The 18,297-nt window shown below is 39.5% G+C and overlaps 1 protein-coding gene across 1 annotated transcript in view; it reads right to left on the bottom strand.

Annotated features, from left to right (window-relative positions):
- Positions 1–13,250: 13,250 nt before the first annotated feature.
- Positions 13,251–18,297, bottom strand: part of gria1a (glutamate receptor, ionotropic, AMPA 1a) — a 74,174-nt gene continuing 69,127 nt past the window's right edge. The window contains exon 16 of the mRNA XM_030738785.1: positions 13,251–17,847. Coding sequence (XP_030594645.1) covers positions 17,680–17,847 — 168 coding nt within the window. The 3' untranslated portion in view covers positions 13,251–17,679. The remainder of the gene's footprint in view (positions 17,848–18,297) is intronic.

Raw genomic sequence — 18,297 nt, 5'->3', positions numbered from 1 at the left:
CAATGTTGGTGCATGCTCCTAATGACACAATGGATGATATCCTGTGGATCTTCTCCCAGATCTGAACCAGGGCATCACTGAGCTTCTGGGCAGTCTGAGGGGCAACCTGGTGGGAAATATAATTTCCCAGAGGTGTTCTATTGAATTTAGGTCAGGCAAGTGTGGGGGCCACTTAATGCTCTTAAAAGTCTGCTATTGGTAGATGGATTTGTTGAAGCCTATAATTTTGGCCAAGGCGTCCATTTCTTTGCTTTGAAAGAAAAGCAAAGATCCCCCTGCTGTGTGGTTCATATCATCCTATAAGCCTCTCAAATGTTGATTCTAAATTATTGTTGAGGCTATTGGCCAAGATTCCTAAAATCATCTATCTATCTATCTATCTATCTATCTATCTATCTATCTATCTATCTATCTATCTATCTATCTATCTATCTATCTATCTATCTATCTATCTATCTATCTATCTATCTATCTATCTATCTATCTATCTATCTATCTATCTATCTATCTATCTATCTATCTATCTTTGGATCAAACAAGATTTATTCATAGCAGGCAGTTTTTTTAAAATCTCAGGCGAGTATTTAACATCATTTACAGCTCTTTCCATCAACGTTTCCTGAGGCTTTGATATCTTTAGACACTGAGGAAGTATTTGATAGTGGAAAATCTTTTCTTCACTCTAGAGAAATTTGGCTTTTAGGGGAAAAAAAATATTTCTTGGAAAAAACTACTTTATTCCAAGAAATAATTAGCTGTTTTTTTTTTTTTTTGGGACCAACAACATACTTTTAGACTGTTTCCACTTTTATCATTCTGTTCTACAAGAGTGTCCCTTGAGTCCACGGTTATTTGCCACTCTCACAGAACACCCAGCATTTTCTTTGACATTATCTAATGGTGCAGAATTAAAATTTTTTTTTGCAGTCTTTTTGTATGTGACCCTTCTTATCTCCAGCTCATCTCTTTCCCTTTCTGCTGCATCTTTCTGTAAGATTTGTAGATATGACTTGACTCTCAATAACAGTGAAATTATTGCTATCAATAAATCTGCCAGAGAATACCCACTGCAAAATTTACCATTTAAAGTGACTAGTTTGGCTTTTCTTTACCTAATGTACGTGTGTGTGTGTGTGTGTGTGTGTGTGTGTGTGTGTGTGTGTGTGTCAGTTATGCTAGATAATCTGGAAGGAAAATAAAACACCATTACCGGTACAGATGGTACATCTTCATCTTTCTCTCTCCTTTTTTTTTTTTAAAGTAAACTGTAAATTGTTATTCTGGAATTTATTTGAATTTAATCAAGCCTGATATTATGACAGGAAGTTTTTATAAATACTTAAATATTTTAAGCATTAGATATTACAAACTGAAACTTTTGGTTCCAGCATAATAAAACAACCCCCAAACTGTTAGTATAGTATAGTGCTCATTACACCAAAAATTCAACTTCCAATAATACTTGAGGAGGCGTCTCAGTCCTGTTGACGATGCCATGAACTCCAGCAAATTATGTGCATATATATTTTTTCTCCTTCTCTGACTGAGATTGTTGACACTATGTTTAATATATGCAGCAAGAATCTTACTCTTGATCCCACTACTGCATTACTTAACATGCCATCCTGTTCGCTTAATCTTTCTTCCTCTGCAATATATATATAAAAATTACCACTTAACCATGCAAGATGCTGGAAAATGCAATGATCAATCACTCAATTACTGGCAAAGTCTTTGACTTAGAGACATTATCTCAGGTAGAGTCAGGGATAATGGTCTGACAAATCTGTGCAGCAGCTGAATTTCTTCGACTTCGACAGCTTGTTCTTATATGAGTCAAAAGTAAAGTGTACCTGGGTAATGGCTGGAAAAATCTAACAGAAAACAGGTAAAACCAGGATAAAAATATTGCATGTGTGATTGCAAAGACAAAAAAGAAAACACGCATGTTCATACTGTACATGTTTGTGTTAATCAAGGGAGCCCTAAAACTGCCCCAGGGCAGTTTCTTTGAGTTGTCAGTGTGTCATTAGATGCTTTCTTCAGACTTCGTCCTGCTGTGAGTGCCAGTCGCTCAAATGAAAGACATGGCCTGAGGGTTAGATGGATGAGAGACGGGAGGTGCTACATGCTATAACAGGTCTTCAGTCTTGCAGCATCGCCGTGTGGGTGGAGTGCATGTGCGTGTGTGCTTGGTCGAGCTCATGTGCACCCATGTCCGCGTCTGTGTGTCTGTCTTTGCTCGTGCATATAAGCAGAAGAGAACTCCCACACAGAAATGTGTGCAGTCACTGCCTGCAGCTGCTTGTGGGTGTAAAAGCAGCACACATGAAGAAACAATGGACAGGTCCAGGAAGTGTGTTTGTGGGGGGGGGCAGGTGAAGTACAAGTGACGTGAAAGATAAAGATAATGAGGATGAGCCAACAGCCATGAAGCTGTGTGTGACGGTACCCTTTTATTAAAGACAGAGCAAGTTTATTCGAGCTCTTCCAAAGAGGAGCAAGCTTTGCCTCCCTGATGGCTGTGAGACTTTATTCCGTCCCTCCAACATGAGCTGACAGCATCGTCTTCACCGCTATTGATTTCCTTTCCTTTTCTATTTGGAAAAACACGGCTCACATGCCAGGAGAAGACACTAGAACAAAACCTGATTTAAAAAAACAAAACACACACAGCATCACCATGACACACAAAAGCAATGTTTTCAACTTAATTAAAACCAACTCAAGTTATGACTGAATAAAAAAATATTCCTATGAGCACCTGGGCTCACATCACTACCATTCACAGGAGAACAGGTAGCATCTACTAAGAGTTCAAAGGATGATTATTCAGATGTTGATGCAGTTACAGATATTGTGGCTATCCAATATAAAATATTAATCACAAGTTTACCTGATTTGCATTTTTAACTAAATCCCCCAAAAGATTTTCGACAAACGAAAGAGAAAATACATTTCATAGTCCTGGTATCAGTGACCATTCACTAAATCTTCCCTCCAAACAGTTATTATCCAACCATTGCTTGAATATAACATTTTAATATGTATCTGTTCTGGAAGAGTGGTGTGGCACCATTCCAAAATCATAAATCTAAGAGCAAAAGTCAGTGGATTTGATATTTCCTACCAATGGTGGAGTGAAGCAATAATTGATGCTGGGAATTTGGCTCCATCCTAGGTCATACATAAATGTGGGGTCTCGCCATGCAGGCTCATATCCTGCCACTGGGCAGGGTGAATAAATGAAGAGGGCTGTGTCAGGTATGGATCATAAAGATTGAGATTGAGAAGATTGACAGAGCGTCGGACATGATCATGAGTTTGAAGCTGGAAATCAAATGGGCGATGTTTAATGTTGTCAGTGGCTGTTCCCCACATGCTGGGAAAGTATAGCTGAAGTGGTGAGGGGAAAGGTGTTTGGTGTATCCTCTGAATAGAGGAAAGAAAACAAGGAGACTTGTTGGTGGAATGAGGAAGTGCAGGAAAGTATTCAAAGGAAGATGGAGATGAAGAAAGTAGACAGGAGTACTGGGAGGCTAGGTGTACGGCAGTGAGGGGGGTGCAAAGTAAACAGACTGGTTCTTATATAATGCTTTTCTACGCTACATAAGCAGTCAGTGCACTTTATACAGCATGTCTCATCCATTCATACAAACTTTCTAACATTCACACACTGATAAACACATTGGGAGCAGTTCAGGTTTCAGTATCTTGCGCGAGGATACTGGAGCTGTCAGGGATCAAACTACCAACCTTCTGATTAGTAGATGACCTGCTCTACCACCACAAGGAAAAGAATAGACTTAGTCAGTAGTATGTGAGGCTGGACACTAAGAAAGGAGAAAAAGACTTGTCAGAGAATGTAAGCTGAAAAGGATGTGCAGCAGGTTGGGGGTGACTAAGGATGGAGATGGAAATGCGCTAATGGGTGAAGAGTGTGCTGAGAAGAGCAGGAGAACTTTGAAGAGCTGATGAATGTAGAAAATGAGACAGAAAGGAAAATGGATAGAAGAAGAGTTAATGGCTCAGGAAGTGCAGAGGATTAACCATCGACCAACAACCATACAAAGAAATGGATGGTGTTCAAGACAGGTGAAGAAGAGAGTGCAGGCAGGGTGGACCGGGTGGAGACAAGTGTCAGGGGTGATTTGTGACAGAAGGATAGCAGCAAGAATGAAAGGGAAGGTTTAAGATGGCAGTGAGACCTGGTATGATGTATGATTTGGAGATGGTGGCACTAACAAAATGACTGGATGCAGATTTTCATATGGAGTAACCCGGATGGACAAGATTAGAAATGAGCACATCAGAGGGACAGTTCAGGTTGAGCGGTTTGGTAACAAAGTTAGAGAGGCAAGACACACTCTAAAATTTGACAAGTTGACCTTACTTAAAAAAAAACTAGGAAACCGATTGCCCTGAAAAAAGTATAACTATTAAGTCTTATGTTTGTTTACTTAACATATACTTGTTCAGTGTACTTAAGACCTTGTTGTGTCAATTTAATCATGTTAAGTTAAACTAAATTAGTTTAGTGAAGTTGTTTCAACTCACAAATAGCAAGTAAATTAACCTGTTATTAACTTAGCTACATCAAGTTAGTCCAACTTACATGAACAGTACAGTTTACTTAGCAGACTCTAGGAAACCGATTGCCTTAAATGAATGAAGTAACTACAACAAAAAATGATGAGTTCACAAATTTCAATGTTTTATTTTTAACAAAATACTATCCTTAGCTTCTTAACAAAAGGCCAATGTGGCCACATATGAACAAATACAAAACTAATCACGTTTTTTCCCTTCCACAGGGCTCAATAACAGTAATACCAGAAAGATGCTTAAGTCAGCTTACAGGCTGAATGAGCAGCAACTGAAACAGTTTATTTTGAAATGTAACAAGCAGGCACTCTAGCACTGTAACATTTATTAAAAAAGTGATTTAAGTAGTTAAATATGGAGGACAAATTCTGACATACTTGGCAATAAACATAGAAATAAATAAACAGCTTGATGAAGTAATCCATGTGCCAAACATTCATCCAACAAATAAAAAATAAGAATTTTACCAAATTATTTGATAATACAGTGCAACAGTGCAAAAAAAAAAAATGACAGTAAGTTAAAAAAATCATATTAAATAAATACACAATATGAAAACACATAGAAATACTAGTAATGGCAGAGCATCAGCCTCTGAATGAAGTCAAAGGTGTTTTTTAGGCATTTTGGACAGTCAGGATGAAGGGCATAGATCAGCCCAGATACGAGGCAAACAGCTTGATCAGTGTCAACCATGACAATTGTACCTTCCAGAATGATAACATGCTGGATGGTTCAGGGTGAAGAGCATTCGGACCTGGCTGCTGACTGACTTCAGGAATAACAGGCAATAATCCCACAGGAACCTGGGTGAAGTCTGCCACGGTATCTGAATCCTGTGGATATTAAAAAAAAAAAAAAAAAGAAAAGAAAAAAAGAATGGGGTGAAAATCTTGATTTCCAAGTGCAGAACATCTAACAAACCAAATTGCAATAAGTACAAAAGGGACATTGTAGAAGTCTCTTTCATCATCCCCGAGGAAAACCGAGAGACATCGCAGGACAGCAGTCCTCATGGCAACAGCATCACTGGTGTACAAGAAGGGAAAAACAATAAAAGTAAGCAAAAGTATCTTCTGAAGAAAATTAATCACATTTTTCACAATAAGTGATACAAAATAATTGTTCAGCTCGTTGAGAGCACTTATTTAGTGGAATGCATTGCATTTTTTTTCTTCCATGCTACATGTCCAGAGCATTATAAGCAAGCAAAGTCATAAAAAAACAAAGAACGGCTCTCACTGCCCGCTTTTCCACCGACGGGGTTCTGGTGACAGTATTTGAACCATTCAGCAGTTTTTCCACGCGAGGCTTGTTCCTGAACGTCACATTACCCTCCATGACCGAGTGAAATCAAGGCTACACGAATGTTAGCAGGCCTGGTTTACGCTTAAAAACATGCTAACGTGCTGCATTTGAAATACAGGTAATTAATGTTAAGAGCTCTTATCATGGACAAAACATTAAAGGCTCTCAAGTCTCTCAAGTAAAATACAGTACATGGCAATTTTAGCTCATATTGGCCCCATAAGCCCATGCTAACATTAACATTAGCATTAGTCTGCAAATACGTTTATGCATCATCATGCAAAACTAGCCTGTAACAATACATTGAACAATAAAGTCATACATGACACATGAAAATATAATGAAGATGAACAGCTCGCCTTTAGAGAAGATCAGCTTCTTCCAGTGTGTAAGTCCACAGGGTTTCTGGAAGCTTCCCGCACTTCTGTACTGCGCATGTGCACTGCTGAACTCAATCCAGCATTCACTCCAGTAACAAAATATTCAAGTCCAGTTTACACACTAGAACTTAGTCTTGTACCTCTCTCAGGCTAAACATGTACATTACTCACATTGCTTGAGTTAAATCAACAGTATACTGAGACTTAAGTAAAGCACACAAACGTAATTTAAGTAAGAATACGTATTACCTTTTAGAGTGCAGAAAAGGACTGGTTATGTGCAGAGGAGGATATATTGGACACAAGGTGTTGAATATGGAGCTCCAAGCAGGAGAAAAAGAAGAAGACCACAGAGAAGAAATAGTGAAGGAGGACATGCAGAGGGTTGGTGTGTCAGAGGAGGATATTAGAGATTGGGTGAGATGGAGGCAGATGAGCTGCTGTTGCGATTTTTAAACGAAGCAGCTGAAAGAAGAGGACTTGTAGGTATAGCGACACCTCTGAGGCTGAAACATGTCCACTATGTTCATACGGGATAAAAATTATCCAGATTATCTTCTTCTTCTTTCAGCTGCTCCCATTAGCGGTTGCCACAGTGGATCATCTGCCTCCCTCTCACCCAATCCCATGGTGAAGAGAGAGCTGAGCTAAAAGGCAAAGCTTTCGATTTACCATTCCACTTAAATTCCAGTCTTCACCTGTGGCCATGAAAGCTGTGTAAATACTAAAAGAGTAAATAGAAGTAGCTAAAATGAGTTTCTCACTTAGGGTGACTGGAGGGAACATTGGACACCTTAGAGTAGAACCATTGCTCCCTGAAAGGGGCCAGTTGAGGTGATTTGGGCATCTGGTTAGAATTCCTCATGGGTACCTCTCTCTGGAGGTTTTTTGGGTATGCCCAACCAAGAGGAGAACCTGCTGGAGAGATTATATATCTCATCTTGCCCGGCAGCATCTTGAGAGCCTCCAGAAGGAACTGAAAAGTGTTGCTGGGGAGAAAGCTTAGCTTGCTGCTGTCACGGCTCAAATTCAGATGGATGGATGGATGGATGGATAATAGCCTAAAGTTTTCAAATAGCAACAACGTGCAGACCAAACCAGAACATCTGACTGTTTCAGGTGCCTGAGGATCTTTGAAGCATCTCTTTCTCAAACTAGAGACTTTGTCATTTTGCTCAATTGTGCACCACTTCTTTTGTTTTGTTTCCAACCAGCTTGCATTGATCTCTGAAGAGAGTTCATCACTGTGTGGTATTAAATCTTCAGTTTTATGGCAGTTTTCAGCATGGAGCATTTCAGCATGGAGCAAAAAAGTGACCTCAGGCATTTTAGTGCTTGAGTAAGTATTCTCTTAGAGCTAAAACTAACTATGCGTGACTTGTCAGCCACATTTATCTACAAGGCTGAACTATTTTGTGAGCCTGTGTTTGTGTGTCCACATCTGTGTTTGTCTTGATCTCTTGGCACACGGCCCCCACTGCTAATCAACTACCCCTATTAGAAAATCTGTGAATATGCTTATTAGTGTGAGTATGCATGTGTGTGTCCACTTGGGAAGGTATGATTCAGCTGCTGCTCATCAATGGTTCTCTAATGAGGGATAGAAAGTGTGGGGAATCTGCACCTGGACACAATTAGCCAGCATTCACTTTCAATGACTCTCCAGGCTGGAACAGGATACTCTCCCTGTACTTTTCTTTCTCCCTGCTTCTGTGTTTGAATGCTTATTTTTTTCCTTATCAAACTTTCTTCTTTACCCAAACTGCTTTCTTTCATCAGCAACTTTTTCTGGCAAGCTTCATTAATTTGATGTTGAAGGGCACCTTTTTGTAATGCACTCATGAGGAAAGTAGAGCTTTACAGGACAGCCTAACTTATGTTATTTACTCGTCCTCAAATGTCCAGGACAGGTGGCACATTCAGATTTAATTTTAGATAAGGAATGACTATTTGGGCTCTTAAAACCAGAGGATATGATTTCATTCTCCTTAGATAAAGTTCATTTGAGGAGCCAGACTCTTTATGTCTATTAGACATGAACAATCACGCACCAGGCCTGGTGAGTACAGGAGGTTAGTGCAGGCCTGTGATGCTGGAAATCACACAGAGGTGTCTGACAAGTTTCTTCAAAGTCACAACAAGAATTTAGAAAGTTGCCAGGTCAGAGGAGGTAAACAAAACTGCAAAAAATCCTGTGACTGCTCAAACACCTAGCTTAGAAAAAAAAAAAGAGACAGAGTGACAGAAAGAAAGAGACAAAAGAGATGTTAATTATACAGTAGGCTGTTGGCTGTCACAGTGAAAAAGAGTGGGGCCTCTCCGGCGGTTGATGCCACTAATCATGGGGTGTGACACAGCATGACACCCTGCTATCTCTAAAGTAACACACAAGTGTGCACACACACACACACTCAAACACAAAAAGACACGTGTACCCAGCGTAGCACACACTGACACATTCTATATTTGTATCTTCATTATAATAATAATTTCTTCTTCCAGGCTGAACAATGATATGAGAAGCAAGTGTTGCATGAAATGTTTATTCCAAGTAATGAAAACTATTTTTTTTTTCTGTTTTCACCCCTTATGCACATAGGGAGGCAAGTCTAAATATATGCAACATACACAGGGAAATAGATTAATTAGTGAGCTAACAACAATTTTAATCATTTGCATACAGCCATCAGCAGCTTTACTGACACACCACAGTGTGTTTGTGTTAGGCTTATGATGTTTTTGGTGGAGTGATATAAAAAAAAGTTTTGACAAAACTAGAAATGGCTGCTGATGGCTCAAACTGAAAAGCCTACACTAGTAGCCACCCCTGCTAGTATGGGGCTGGACCACCTTTTGCCTTCAGAGCTGCTGGAAACATTCCTCAGAGATTTTGGTCCATATTGACATGATAACGTCACACAGTTGCGGCAGATTTGTGAGCTGCACATCCATCTGTTTCACCACATCCTAAAGGTGCTATAGTGGATTGAGAAATGGCGACTGTGGAGGGCATTTCAGTACACTGTGAACTCATTTTCATGCTCAAGAAACTCATTTGAGATGACCTGAGCTTTGTGACATGGCACACGGTCAGCAACAATACTGAAGTGGGGTGTAGCATTTAAATAATGCTCAGTTAGTACTGAGGGGTCCAAACTGAGCCAAAAAAAAAAGCCCCCTCCCCCATGCCACTCATATTTTCTCTTTTATGGGCCATTCTCTGTAAACCCCAGAGATGGTTGTGTGGGAAACTCCCTGTAGATCTGGCGCCAACATCCACGCCACGTTCATAGTCACTTGAATCCTCTTTCTTCTCTTTTCTGATTCAATTTGAATTGAGCAGCTGCCATGTGATTTTTTGATTATATATTTGCATTAACAAAGACCCACCCTAGTGCTCTCCAGGCTTTAAATGTGCTACTGCTTTGCTGAGATGTTTTTTTGGAACCTCGTAAGGTGTTCATAATGAACACAGTACGAGATGATTTTTTTGAACCTACCTATCCCAGTGTATCTCTTTCTGTTTTCCTGCTAAAGGTAGCGCCGGTAAAATGGCTGCATGACCCCAGACACCTGTCCCCCCTGTTTGTGTTTGTCTCTGTGATGGGTGTTCTGTTAACTGTAATTTCCCCATTGTGGGACTAATAAAGGTATTCGTATTCGTATTCGTAACACGCAGATGAACAGATGTACCCAATAAAGTGTCCAGTGAGCATATTCCTTTGATCTGTTTTCAGCTTATTGTCTAAATGTGCACACAGGTACACAATTCCCCTGGAAGTCCTCATAAAACACATTTCTAGAAGATTTCTGGGCACTGGGCATTCATTGAGATTGGACCCTAGTAAATAGCAACAGTTACTGTTTTTTAGAACATGTATATACAACATCATTGTTGCATCAGGTTGTTATTTAGTACTTCATTTAGCAGGTGAAGTAAGAAAATCTCACACATGCCTGGTGATGGGGACCTATTGTATTGCAAAGTGTCCCTTTGGCAGATCATTCCAAGGTTGTTCAAAGTTGTCGAGCTCTCACTGACAGATTTTGGGATGCATTTTTGAAAAGAAATTTCAGAAAATAGGTCAGGGCTTTAGGGGCTAATCACTGCAGTGTATTAAAGCTGTCAGTGCTCTGCCAGCTCTTTCACTGCATCATTGTCTCATTTGAAAGGTACGGTAACAGTTGTTATTACTGTTCATATAACATTTCTCAAAAGGCGCTTCCAACCAGCATCCACCTGTACACTCTGAGTTTACATTCGCTTTGAGGGGTGGGGGTGTGGTGGTGGTGGGGATATGCTATTATCATCACTCCCCTGCTGTGCTGATCATGCGGTTTTTGTTGGGGAGCGATGAGGTGAGATGAACCAAACATAGAACAGAGACTGCTTTCACACAATAGTTCCATTCTAAGTGAGCTTCCCGACTGAACCGAATTAATTCACATAACAACAGCTGAGCAGGTTGGAGTACTACTGTGTGGGGCAGGAATGATAACAGCATAACACAGCTACTTCGTGTCAAAAATAGGAAAGATGTATGGAACAGTTTCTGAAAACAAGCTAGCTTTGCTGATTTGCTTGCCATTGAGTGAAATAAGCATTTAATCCCCTACAACCCAGAATTCTAGTGCCCACAAATTGGTTGTGTGCCCATGTGGCACACAGAAATCAATCAATCAATCAATCAATCAATCAATCAATCAATCAATCAATCAATCAATCAATCAATCAATCAATCAATCAATCAATCAATCAGATACCCCTGATCTCAACTCATTATGTGTATAAATACACCTGTCAGAACACAGAATTAATTTCTCTGATTCCAACCTCTCCACCACCAAAGACCAAGGAGCTGTCAAAGGATGTCAGAGACAATATTGTAGACCTGTACAAGACTGGAATGGGCTACAAGACCATCAGCATGAAGTTTGGTGAGAAGGTGACAACTGCTGGTATGATTATTCGGAAATGCAAGAAACGTAAAATGACCATCAATCCTCGGTCTGGAGCTCCATGCAAGAGCTCGCCTAACAGGGTGAGGAAGATCATGAGAATGATGATATGAAGACAGTTGGGACCACTGTCATCATGAACACATTGGTAACCAGTGATAGTATAGTTACCTTGAAAAGTAATCCGATTACTGATTACTCCTTTAAAAAGTAACTTAGTTACTTTACTGATCACTTAATTTTAGAAGTAACTAAGTTAGCTTCCAAGTTACTTTATTAGTTACTTTCAACAGCTGCCAGTGTTGTGCCAAAAAGTGACCATCTGCCATAAAGTGATTCTGATGTCTCTGTGTGCTTTTACGTGTAATGTATTTGCTTATATTGGTAAACAGAGTGCAGTCAGCATGATTTATGAAGGTCTTATATGTAAAATGAAGAAATAACCTGTTTTTTAGCAATTTTTAGGAGTCTGTGTTATTGTACCTACATTATAATCAATCCAGTGCTTTTTGGCCACTTAAAATATCTTTATAGAACTGTGATGTTGTATTTGTTGCAATTTCTGCAGCCCTCTGAGCCAGATTTCTATTAAAAAGACATTTTTAATGTCAGACAGTTTTTACCTTGATAAAAAAAAAACCTAATGTATAAAAGTCACTTTGACAAAAACTGATTGCAGGGTATGACCCACAGTCAAACTCAGAGGTGGAAACATTATGCTTTGGGGCTGTTTTTATGCTAAGGGTACAGGAAAACTTCACCGCATTGAGGGGCCAATGGACAGGGCCATGTACTGTAAAATCTTGGATGAGAGCCTCCTTCCCTCAGTCTGAACACTGAAGATGGTTGTGGATGGGTCTTCCAACATGACAGTGACCCAAAACATGCTGCCAAGATAACAAAGGAGTGGCTAAAGAAGAAGCATATTAAGGACTGGCCTAGCCAGTCTCAGACCTCGATCCTGTAGAAAATCTGTGGAGGGAGCTGAAGGTTTGAGTTGCCAGGCAGCAGCTAAGAAACCTAAAAGATTCAGAGAGTTTCTGTAAAGAGGTGTGGGCCAAAAAAAACCTGGTGACCAACTACAAGAAACATCTTAACACTGTGCTTGTCAACAAGGGTTTCTCCACCAAGTACTAAGTCATGCTTTGCTTTGGGATCAAATACTTATTTCACTCCATGACATGCAAATCAATTTATAACTTTTATGTAACGTGTTTTCTGTATAATTTTTGGTTGATATTCTGTCTCTCTCCATTAAAATGAAACTACCATAAAAATTAGAGACTTTTCAGCAGGAGATCAAATAATTATTTCCCACACTGCAGTCATGGCCTCACGTGGAATGAAACATGTCATTACCCCTTTACTCCCCACATATTTCTCGTCCATCCATCCATCCATCCATCCATCCATCCATCCATCCATCCATCAATTTTCTTCCACTTATCCAATTCAGGGTTGCATGGTGGCTGGAGCCTATCCCAGCTGCCATAGGGCGAGAGGCGTGGTACACCCTGGACAGGCTGCCAGTCTTTTGCAGGGCTAACACAGAGAGACAGACTCATCTACATCCACTGGTATCAAAAAACCTATTAAATGCCTTCTGAAATAACATACCCCTCTCTTTTTTCTTTGATAGTGCATATGCACTTTCCTGTTTTTATACAAGCAAATGATGCATATTACAAATGCCAATTAATTCCAGTGAATTGCACATTGAGTTGACGCTTGATTAAATGTCTGTACTCACTAATCTCTATGACCCTGATTGTTTCTGTTTAATTGTCTAGCAGCTTATGTAACGCTGTCTTCCTTCTTCCTCTTTCAAATAAAGACAGACTGCCTCAGATTATTATTATTTTTTGGATCAGTGCACTCCTTTCAGACCCGGGCAGCGCTTTATCCTTCTCTGCTTGTAATATCTAAAGTCATATCCCATTTGCCTAAGGCACGGAGTGAGATTTATGACTCTTGTGGAAATAAAACTGAGCAAATATCCATAGTTTATTCCTTTATTCAGTTACAAAAGCATGATGACTTCTTTTCAGGACACTTTGGTTAGAAAAGAAAAAAAAAAAAAGATTTCTCAAAAGTCTGACTCCTAACAGGATTCTGTATTCTTTTATTTTTATTTTGATTAAAACTGTGAACCCATTTATTGAACTTTGAATTTTAAAACTCAATTTTAACCTGTCCAAAGTTAAAAAAAACAAACAAACAAACAAACAAAAAGACAGCATTTCTGGTGATCAAACTGTGATTAGATTCCAGTAGTAAAAGTACTGTGAAAAGGAAATAATCACACGGTGTTAAATTTCAAGCACTTAAAAAAAAAAAAAATACAACAGGAGATTAAATTAAAATTAAAAACTCAAAACTTGCTTCGAACAACAAAAGCATCTGCAGATTATTTAACATCAGTGTGTGTTTGACTTTTTATAGCCTTCAAAGTGCCCCTTTTGCTGGCACCCAAATTTCTTTTATAGTACAAACACAGAGTGTCCTTTTTTAAAAACTTTTTAATTTTGTTTTTTACAAATCCTGTTATGCCATATAAAACATATTTCCCAAGATAAAGCCTCCACTGAAGAGTGCTGTGCTGTTGTAATAATTAATACATCATCAGTAAAAGAAGACGCATATGGAGGAGGAAAGAAAAAAGTATTCACACAGCGGGGAACTAATTCTGGTACACTGAGGCTTGATTTAAAGGAGAACAAACATTTTCACTGGGGGAAGAGAAAAAATCCTTTTATATACATAACACATGGAGATATGTATGAGTTCTGCTTGCCCACTTTTCTCGCTTATATGAAGATGTGGCGGAAAGAGAGGTCCTAGATTAGATTTGGTACCCTTAAAAAAAAACAAAAAAGAAAGAAAGAAAAAGAAACAAACTGGGGTGGGGGGTAAAACACATCCATTTGTGGAAGCAGAGGATGAGTGCTGCCTTTGTACAGGCTGTGATATGAGAGGTCAGCTAGATTCTGCAGTACATAATCTAAAGCTGACCTCTGGCATCCAACAGCAGTGAAAATCCCATTCAACCTTCCAGTCACCTTAAACTAAAATCGCACCCTTGGACACTGTTAAGACACGCAGATATCAAGCCAGTGATGATGGTCGATGCATTTCATAATTTTTTCCCCCTCTTTTCAATGACTCTAATTATGTCCCACTTCTTTTTTTTTTACTTTAATTTTTACCTACTTTTTCCTCAACTTGCTTCGTGTACTTAAACGTCAGCATTTCCTATATTGACTTGAAAGCCTTTTTACATTTTGGGTACGGGAAACTGCTGTACTCCGCAGCAGAATATTTGTGGAGGTGGACAGAGGTGGAGTGATAGCTATGTAAGAGGAAAAGATGTTCATGCTGGCTGAAGGCACATAATGCATCCTTTACATAGCTCCAGGCTGTGATGTGTTGACTGTTGCCTTTAAAGGATCAATTTGGCAGAAGTCTATATTTTTTAAAATTATTGTCAAATAAATCCAAACAAAAAGACCAAAACCAGCAAGGATTACTGATCTCACATAATGAAAATGATCTGTATAGTCAAAGCCTGATACTGTAACTTATTGCTCTGATACTCCCTAAAACATATCATTGAGCCACCTGCTGAAATTTCCCTTCAATACCACATAGCAGGGCACTGCAGATTTTCTTGACTTTATCCTGCACTTGTGAGTTATACTGCTGTAACACTGTAACATTCAGATAACAAATGTTTTTGGCAAAACACAAAAATGCTGAAGAATATCAAGGCATTACACGTTTGTTGCAAAAATGTGCAAGCCTGGGAAAAATATGGGAAAAGCTAAAACACTGGACTGTCTCCACTTATGTGTATTTGTGCATTCACGATAAGCGCACAATCACCAATATATTTCCTATCACTGTGTGTGCGTTCACAATTTTTCTAAAATGACAGGTCTGTTCACTGTTTGCAGTCAGCATCCCGCTACGTGGTCGTTTCTCTATGTAAAGAAAATACAGAGAGGGGTATCATGGAAAATTGTTGAAGTTGTTCTAAAAAAGAAGCAATTCAAGCAAAAAAGAAGAAAAAATAGAGTTGAAAAAAAAAAAAAGCCTGGCCTGGTGAATTCTGTGTCTCTTGAGACACAGATTGTGGCTCAGGTGAAGGAGAAAAAAGATTGCATTAAATTTGATAAAAAGAAAAAACAGGAGAACAAAAAGGGAGGGCAAGGACCACCTGATCTGTCAGAGGACAGATTCCCCACAGTTACTCAACAAACATGTATAAGTGGGACAGCCACTTAATTATTTAAAACATCTGGCAGATGTATTAATGGCTTTAAGCATTGTTCCCTAATAAATTCAATTAGGTTTTAATATGCTCTGCACTTAATGAAAAAAATACAGCCTGACTGTCATTTGTTGGTACATAGTTGGAGGCAGTTCATTTGTTTGCATATATAAAAACTATTTTCATACATGAAAACAAATGTGTGATACTTTAATAATTACTTTAAGAATATTCATGAATCTCTGATTTGTGTGTAAAGTGTTCAAACGCATAGTTTAAGCTGTTTCTGAATGAGGCCCATTATAATTTATTGATAAACAGGACCCTCCTGACAACGATAGGGGGTCAACACTGTCATCATGTGTTGATTAAAACATCTTCACACAGAAATATGTGAGAACACATTTTTCCTGCGTATGTCAAACAAGTAAAAGGAGTACAGACAGCAGCAAAATACTGAAACTATTCTAATGTAAAATAACCAAAACTGAAAATTGTGTAGCAGAAAATTGTCGGTCCTGTTGTCAATAAGAAAAAAAAATAAGAAAAAATCCCAGTTTTTCTCTCCTGTTACATCATCTTTTTCATTCTAACTCACAGAATTAGCTAAAGGTTTGTTTTCTGCTGTTGGACACATATTCATAAGAATATAAATTACCATATTGTGTGACAAAATGGGCCAGGAAATGCAAAGCACATCGCCGACAGTTGTTTTATGTTAAATGTACTGAAATGGTCCGGTATGGAATCGTCCTTTAAGGCCTAAATGCCAAACCTAGGCTGTCTGCCCTCTGTCATCTCTGCCCTCTAATATCCCAGGCCTGTCACTCCGATTTCTCGACACTTGATGTGATCTGAAAGGGAGAACTCGGGAGAGCCAAGCAGCGCAGTGATCACCATAACCTTGACTTCTGATGGTAATACTGACTACAAATCTATCAGTCACATCGACTGAATCAATCGTGCCTCCTTGCTCTGCTAGCTAGCAACAGCAAGGAAGCCACCTTTCCATTCGCAGGCCGCACACAATCTACATCTAGATTTTCCGCTCGCAGTATACGGAGAGTGCATGTACTGAACAGTATATCAGTGGATGTGCTATGAATGTCACAACAGCAGAATACAGTGTAAGGTCACTCAGTACTGTACATAGCCATAGAATAATGTGTCATTGTATCTTCTCCATTCTGTCTTTTTCACATAGGTCGAGGTGAGCATTTATGAATCTGCCCGGTGACTGCTTTTATGATCGATGTAAGTGCTAAAACTCAATCTGAGGGCCACATAAATGACCCAGTAGCAACAAGTGTTACAGTGTACAGTGTTCCGCATTTGAATGCTGATGTGGCACCAAGACAAGGCATGACGTGTTCAATGAGGTCTAGCAGCAATGCTTGTTTGTTGTAGCCTGGTCAGCTTTTGATTCAAACATCATTAACCTTCATTTAAACATAAAGCAATGCAAAATAGGTGCGACAAACTTCTCTGCGCTATTACTCCAGTGTAAACCACTATCGCACAAAAACTGGCTATGCTACACTGAGCACTTTGTCCTTCAAAAAAATGGAGTGTAAATGTAGGAGTGAAAGCGGGTGGAGATGTCCCCCAAAACAATATCAAATCATTGTAGCAGTCACAAGTGTTTGTCCTCCTCTGCCACATCTGTGCAAAGACATGACCCATCAGCCATCAGAAAGCATCTAGGTAGTACAGGGTCAACAGTGGAGGTGAAGATATTGCACAAGCAGACTAACGTCAACAGCTCCATCGAAATGGCACAGCGCAGGCGTCACACTGAAGAATAAAATTATTTTTTTTTCCCACATAAATGAACACAGTAGAAAAAAAAATAATATCCAAAAACACACCCAGCTGACGACTTCTTTATTGCAGCACGTTTCCCTTCTTTTTTTTCGGTATCTATTTTTCAAACACCCACTTATTTTTTTTAAAAAATGTTGCGATTTTCTGTTCATCATTTGCAAGGAGCGGTTAAAGAGTCCATTTTGGCAGTACGTTTTGTTCAAGTTGGGATAGCCGGGAGAATAGATGGGTCAAACTGGACAGCCATGGTTTTTGAAGTTATTAGAGTCCTGTGCTCTTCATCTTCTGCCCCACCCTGCCTATCCCCTCGCCGCCAGCACAGTAATATGATGATCATATGCCGGAGGCACCCAGTCCCATGCTGGCGGTGTGGCTCATGCAGGGCAGCGTCTGAACGGTCTTGGGGAAGTCGTGGGTGAGGATTCGTCCGTTCTCTCCGCCGCTCCCGTTGCCACTCATCCTGGTCAGGGTGGAGCAGCGCATGGCGTCGTTGATGGATTGCTGTTAGAAACAAAAACATTACAGTTGGTCTGCACATCAGATTTTGGTCAATTATACACACACATGCATAATCTTTTAATCAGAACAGTGAATGCAACAATTTGAGCTAGCAGCACACAGACATGTCTGCAGAATAATATGCAGTTTTTTTTTTTTTTTACATGACTAAATAGATAACTCTGTACGTGTGTATATGTTCCTTTCTGAATGTGGTGCTGGCACGCCAAGAAAATCTGGTGCAGGATGAACTGTTAAGAGTCAAAGGGTGCTGTTTTTTTTTTACCCTCCTTATTAGGGTCTGAGCGATATTTGCGGGTGTTAAAATCCTGGTACCAGACACTGTGCATCAAATGCCCTAATTTGTAACAGGAGGAGCAGAGTGAAGGGTGGGCAGTGAGAAGGGAGCTGCGCCTTCACTCATTGGTTTAATAGCTTCATTCTCCAGTCTAG

The sequence above is a fragment of the Archocentrus centrarchus genome, chromosome 10 (genome assembly GCF_007364275.1).
Source record: "Archocentrus centrarchus isolate MPI-CPG fArcCen1 chromosome 10, fArcCen1, whole genome shotgun sequence".
In the NCBI taxonomy this organism is placed as follows: domain Eukaryota; kingdom Metazoa; phylum Chordata; class Actinopteri; order Cichliformes; family Cichlidae; genus Archocentrus; species Archocentrus centrarchus.
The sequence above is the reverse complement of the archived record's forward strand: the minus strand, read 5'-3'. Positions and strand labels throughout refer to the sequence as shown.